The sequence below is a fragment of the Leopardus geoffroyi genome, chromosome B2 (assembly GCF_018350155.1).
Source record: "Leopardus geoffroyi isolate Oge1 chromosome B2, O.geoffroyi_Oge1_pat1.0, whole genome shotgun sequence".
Taxonomy (NCBI): domain Eukaryota; kingdom Metazoa; phylum Chordata; class Mammalia; order Carnivora; family Felidae; genus Leopardus; species Leopardus geoffroyi.
In genome coordinates, this window is record NC_059332.1 from 75,290,871 (window position 1) to 75,297,731 (window position 6,861).

The 6,861-nt window shown below is 34.3% G+C and overlaps 1 protein-coding gene across 14 annotated transcripts in view; it reads right to left on the minus strand.

Moving 5' to 3' along the window:
• Positions 1–862: 862 nt before the first annotated feature.
• The window catches only part of SNAP91 (synaptosome associated protein 91), a 149,027-nt gene continuing 143,028 nt past the window's right edge, over positions 863–6,861 (minus strand). For all 14 annotated transcript variants that reach the window (XM_045498925.1, XM_045498924.1, XM_045498918.1 and 11 more), the window contains 2 exons: positions 4,252–4,354; positions 863–2,279 (listed from right to left, as the gene is read on the minus strand). In XM_045498925.1, the coding sequence (XP_045354881.1) occupies positions 4,262–4,354 (93 nt within the window). In that variant the 3' untranslated portion in view covers positions 863–2,279; positions 4,252–4,261. The remainder of the gene's footprint in view (positions 2,280–4,251; positions 4,355–6,861) is intronic.

The window sequence follows — 6,861 nt, forward strand, 5'->3', positions numbered from 1 at the left end:
TTGCAGCTTGACCTGTTAAGAATTTATACCACATGGGCCATTCAATGAAGAGAAAAAACTTAATAAAAAATACAATATTAGGGGCACCTGGGTGGCTCAGTCAGTTAAGCGTCCGACTTTAGCTCAGATCATCATCTTGCGGTTTGTGGGTTTGAGCCCCGTGTTGGGCTCTGTGCTGACAGCTTAGAGCCTGGAGCCTGCTTCGGATTCTGTGTCTCCCTCTCTCTCTGCTCCTCCTCCGCTCTCACTCTCTCTTTCTCTCTCAAAAATAAATCATTAAAAAAACTAAAAAAACAAAAAAAACAAAAAAACACAACAGTATTAAACTTAAAACTATTTAAAGACTAAAACATATTTTTGTCACAATATGCTTACAGAGTAATATATGACCAAAATGTAATCTACAAAAATCATATTACATAATCAGATACTAGCTTCTGAAAGTTAGTTCTCAAGATACAAATTGTAGTTAACTAAGAGAAAGAGTTTTAGAAATAAGAATATGGTTCTAGCTGAGAAATACTTCTATTTGAGATTGGAGTACTTTTTGAGTTATTGTTACAATCTAGTTATAGGTATAAACTATAATAATAATATATAATATAATATAATATAATATAATATAATATAATATAATATAATTGGCTGATCTAGATTTTTGTGTCTGAGTGCATACACATACAAATGTGTGTGTGTAAACTATAATCTAAAGTCTTATTATTCTTCAACTTCCATGGATAATTCTCACCAAACTATTAGAAGAGTTGCATAATTTAAAAGATAGTTCCTGTTCAATATTTGTATATGCTGTGTGTCATCTGAAGCAGATGTTTTCTCTAAAAAATAATCAAAAAGAGAAAGATTATGTTTGCATTTTCTTTGTTCAAGGTGTTTATTGCATCTCAGAGGGCGTACATGCACTGGGTTTTTAAACTGAAATAGAAAGAAATGCCATTTTGAAATTGGTTTTAGGTAATTTTTCCCCATTACAGTGTATGTTATCCCCACAGTAAATTCAGATACAACCACTTTTAAATGGTACCATACATCTATTAAATAATTTGAAAAATAGGCAAACACCTTTCCAACCCAGTATGCTTTTACAAAGAGCTGCCAAGCCACTAGCAACACTGATCAACAGTGACCTCATTTATGCATCAAAATCTTAAGCCAAGCCATCAGCACATACAGTATGACAACAAATTAAAAATTAAAGAATACAATATGTACAGTAAAGGATACAATTCTCTGAATTATTTTAAATTCTAATCACAATGGTACAACGAAACCTACTTTGAGCTCAGTTGAGGGATGGAAGAACACTAGTCTACAGAACACACAAAGAAATACTAAATTAACAGATGTACATAAAACCCACAATAAAATAAAAAATATTTGCAGTAATCTTTAAATTACAGATATACCTCGGGGTGCCTTCATAATCATCTGAATAGCACATCTCTAATTTCATTTTCACGGACGTGATAGAAACAGACCCTTTACTTTTCAGTGCATTTAATCAAGAATGAATAAATAGGTCAATTTAGATGCAAAACCTGTCAAATATAATCAAAATATACATTTTAATATAGCAGTGATTACATATGGAATTCTTTCCATATGATTTTTTCATTCTTGATAAGGTAGGTTCAAGGAGAAGTATTTATTATGGATGTTAACCCTTATATTTTTTAAAACAAAATTTCTTAACATATACAGTGCCACAAAAATAAACATTTCTCACAACAGTTGAAGTTCCTGTGATTGGAAAAATGTACTCCACACCGAAAAAGTTTTGTATATTTAAGAGTGTTTTCCTTACTATTTGATATTATCACACTATGTTTGTAACAGAGATACAGAGAAAAAGAGAATTCATGGGGAGAGTTTAGGTTTGTCCAAAAGTCATATATACATTGAAACCTTCAAAAACACAGACACATCTTTTCCAAATGGCTCACCACACAACAGCTGCGTCATCCGTCCATGGGCGAGGTCCAGAAAAGCACTAAAGGCATCAGGAACATCCATTCATTGTTTTTACATCGTACAACACACAAATAACCCAAATACACTACAATTTTGAGAGTAGGGATAACAGCTAAGGTAGTACACATTCCTAATGTTCACTTTCACAGCTGTGCTACACATTCTGGAAGAGAAGTTACGAGTAAGCATTGGGTTTGGTACTGGTGGCTCACTTTGAAACTCTGAGCATCAATTTTATTTGAAGTCTCCAAACTCATTATTTTTTTCCTATTCAGTCACAAAAATTGCAGCTGTAAAGATAAAAAGCACTTGAGTTAGAAACAATATTACACACTCCTCAAACATACTACCTCCCTTTCAATTTTTATTTCACAGTTACTATGAAAAATCTTCATGCAAAATGTTTCTGTATAACAAATTCACACTTATATACCTTTCACAATTCTTTGCTTAAAGTTTTAGCAAGGAAAAAAAATTTTTTAAAAACTTTTAATGTATAGTTTCATTTTAGATAAAAATAGCAAAATTTTGAGATGTGGATACTTATTAGAAATCTTAGTAGTGAGACATCTGCTATTAATTAAGAACAGTTCACCTTTAAAACAGGGCAGAAGGGGGGAAAAGGAATGGCAGTCATTTTCATTATTTTTTGCTTCTTTTCAGTTATGGTGTTCACTGAGTCACTAAACAGTTGAACAAGTAACAGAATAGAGGAGGGAGATTTCCATGGCGACTCAGTGCCTTTGCGAATACCACTTCCCCCTTTACTCTGGCCAGTCTGTGCTTTACCAGTCACTTCTGCCAGGAAATCTTCCTGGGGTGAAGCCTTAATCACATGGGTAGCTCTTTTTCATAAATTAGTCTGTGTCTGTCTCCCTTGTGACTGTGAACCTTTGGGCTCGGGGCTGTCTCAAGCATCTCTGTCTCAGGTGCTCATCAGAGTTCCGGGCATATGATGAGAGTGATATTTACTGAATGAGAGGTGGATAAAAGGCTGCTCCCTGCAGTATCCTTGGTAGGTCCTGAAACTTTAATGGCTAAGAAGTGCTCATTGTCTCATTTATGCCTACACTAGCCCAGTCCAACCAAAAGTGGAAAAGAAAAGTTAGGCACAAGGAGAAATTACTTGGCTGAGATGTCAAGGCCTTAAAATGATAAAACTTACTGACTTTATATAAGAAAAAAACATCAAGTAGGAATCCATAAAAATATTAGTAGGCATTAGAGAAAGTTTAAATATATATATGTATATGTATGTATGTGTATGTATGTGTGTGTGTGTATACATATATATATACACACACACATATATATATATATATATATACACATATGTGTGTGTGTGTGTGTACACACACACACACACACACACACACACACACACACACACAATAAAAATTACATTGGACGATGGCCCAAAAATGTTGACACTCTTCCTCTTCCTCTAGTGTGTGACCTTGGGAAAATCACTCAATGTCAATGATCAGTTCCTTCAGCTGTGCAATGGAGACAAAAAGTATCTGGCTAGTTTATTCCATAGGATTTAATTTCTCACAAAGATGACCAGAGGAGTTCATGATTAGGAAGTGGATATGAAAAGTACTGTGCAAAAAAAAGCAGCATTATTACTGTTTATCCACTTTCTGCAAGTATTTGTTGAGAATCTACCCACTGTGTTAGGTTTGGGGTTAGTAGTAAACATTTTTCCTTTATTGGTTTCCTTCCATAAGTCCATTAATCATCACTGCATAAATTATACTAGAAATTTAAAACTACAGCATTAGAAATTTAAAATTCTGCTTGAGTGCAGAAATGCAAAGGGTAACAATCTAGGCTTTATTTGATAGGCCAAAAAAGTATAAACAAATACAAAATACAATTTTGTAGTCAAGTATATTCTTAGATGATTTCTAAATGCAATATTATAAATGTTAGCTTTTTATAAATTCCAATCATCAGGTAGTAAAGTGGTAATTTTCTAATTTACCAAGTAGCTCGGGTAACTTTTTGCTTTATCAGTAAAATTTTTGTGCTTTTCAGGACAACTTGGAGGCTTTTCTCTTAGTTTTATAAATTAAGATTTTAAAAAATTTACTAATAACTCATTAATGGCTTTTAATACTGACTTAATAAGTATAAACACTCAAATTATTACTCTATACATGTATTCAAAGCACAGAGGTACACATATCATACCTGAAATAGCTAAGCACTGCATAGGTCATTATTGCAAGCCCACAGGAAAAGCTCAATATTAGATACCTTAAATTGTTTACAAGAAATCCTTGATGTTAAGATCCGCTAATGGGTCCTTTGCTGGAGGTTTCTTGGGACTCTGAGTGGCAGGTGTAGGGCTTGGAGAAAGCTAATGGGGAAAAGCCAGCCCAAGATAGCAGAAAGAGAAATCAAACAGAGAGACAGGTAAGCATTAGGCAGAGCACATACCACAGAAACCAAACATGCAGAAGATCAGATGGCTAAAGGTTTATAAAATCTACTTTGTTCTACTCAGCCACAGTGTTGTGTTTAATTTTGGATTCATAAAGTACATTTCAAATGATATTTGGCTTTCTCAAAATTCTCTGACAGCAGATTTTGCCCAAGTAGTATTTGAGGACTCAGGCAGAACAATATGGATAAGAGTTAGGGAAGACATGGAAAACTAGTCACATACAGATATTATGAATATGGAGTAAAAAAACATAACAATCAATTGCTCTATACAAAAGCATTTTTACTTTGAGTTATCAGTACCACTAAGCTAATAAAGGAATTTTAATAACTTTTCCTTACAGTGAGAATGAGTTTGAAGGAAAAATTGAAAGGAAATATTTGCAGAAAGTCACTTAAGAAATTACTTTAAATTATTAACTAGGTATCCCAGAATTTCATACAAAGCATTTTAAATGAAAACAAGTTTGGGGGCACTGTCTATTTCAGATGGGCAAAGAGTTTCCCAGTTATGAATGTCAGTAAATTGTATTGCCTGTCCGGCTCACAGAGAGGGCTAATTACTAAATGCCATAGGATAAAATCATATTGTACTGTTAGCAAAAGCAACAAAGAATGAACTTACCTTGATTCTCTTTAATTAACACCCATATTATTTCATTATGTGACAGAAATAAGCTTTGGAAGCAGGCTTTTGCAGGAGTGTTAGGGTATGAGGCCTTGGAAGAGGTCACGTAATCTATATAGGGTAATAATTTACATGGATCCTTAGAGTCTAATTATTCTCCTACCCTGTAACAGGATAGAAATCTCTGATTGTGGGGTAGTGATATATGTTTTTATTGGTTCAATAAATAGAGCTCCAGAAGTAAGGATTTTTAAGATTTGTTCCCACGTCTAGAAACTATTGAGTGACTGTAGTACCTATCAGTCAAATTTCCTTTTTGAAAAGCAGGAATCCTACTTCACAGGAAGATCAGGAAGAAAATAAATGCAAGTGTTGAAGTTGTTCAGAAGGTAAGAAACTCAAGAGTTGGTTCATCATGAATAATTTGGTTAGATGACATCATCATGATACCAACCAAATGAGATAGAGTGGAACAGTCCAGGTGTCAGTAATGAAAAACTGTTTTGTTTTCTGAAGTTACAAAATCATACTTTACTATCTAGTATAATCACCTCTGATGCTTCTCTGATATGGGAAATACAATCGAAAACTTTTATTAAAATGGCATACTGTTTCCTAAATCACTATAAATTCAATTAAATGATTAAAACACGATTTTCATCATGCCATCTATTTTTCATTTTCATTCTTTGAATTAAGTAAATGAACTGACGCTATGTAACACTGGCATTATGCAAGAGAAACAACTACTTAAATAATATTATGTTAATTTATTTCTAAAGCTTTCAGCACACTAAATACAATAAGATTTTAAAAGCCTCAATAATAATTCTTCCAAGTAATAAAAATAGAAATGTCCTGCCTTTTTTCAAAAAAGTGGTAGTCATGGGTATATTCAACCATCACGAAAACATTCATAATAAATCAGGTCCTTCCTACAGTTTAAATATATCTAGATTAAATTAAACCCCAACTATTACCCCCAGAACCTTCCTCACTCCCTTCAGAAACCACATGAGGTAGGGTCCATTTGTCTCAGAGCAGGGTAGAAAATTTCTCAGGAAGCCAGTATTTTGAGTATGGCCTTGAAGGCTAGGGTTTCTCACATTCTAAATTTATCTCTTTGAACACCCATCATTCTCTCTTCTGGTCACTGTGGCTTTTGAGGGGTTAAAGAAGCTGAAAGTAAAATTTGGGAATGGGTAGGGAGGATGGATTTTAGAGACGATGAAAGGAAGCCAAAGAGATTAAAGTATTCTCAGAAAGTTCAAAGTAGGTATCCGAAGGATAACACAATATAAACACCATTTGGTAAGTTAAAAACATGATAGAAGTGAAACCATTTGCTGATACCATTACATTGTATTTGAGCTATTTGTTTTGCTTTGCTCAGCATGGTGCTAGTAAAGTCATACTTGGTGTTTTGACTCCATCCATGTCAGTTTCTCATGGGGAAAGCCTCTTTGGTTCTACATATACCCTCACCTTGGCCAGGACATTTATAAGAGGAATCAAGAACTGGTTACTCATCAGCATGACTATCACTATTAGCAAAACAATTCAGCAAAGTGTACATGCTTTAGCATCTTTGTAAGCGAAGGTAGCACGTTGTGTAGTAAGAAATAGGGCCTCATCTAAAGAGGGGTTTGTCGTTTGTCCTGAATCCTGGTAGGTAACCCTTAAACCTATGGAATTTCCTGAGTGATAGGAATGTCTTTGTCATTCAGGGTGGACAAAGGTTCTTGGAACCACACCTGACAAGTCGATGCTAGTAAGAGGACTCAGGGTGGGGA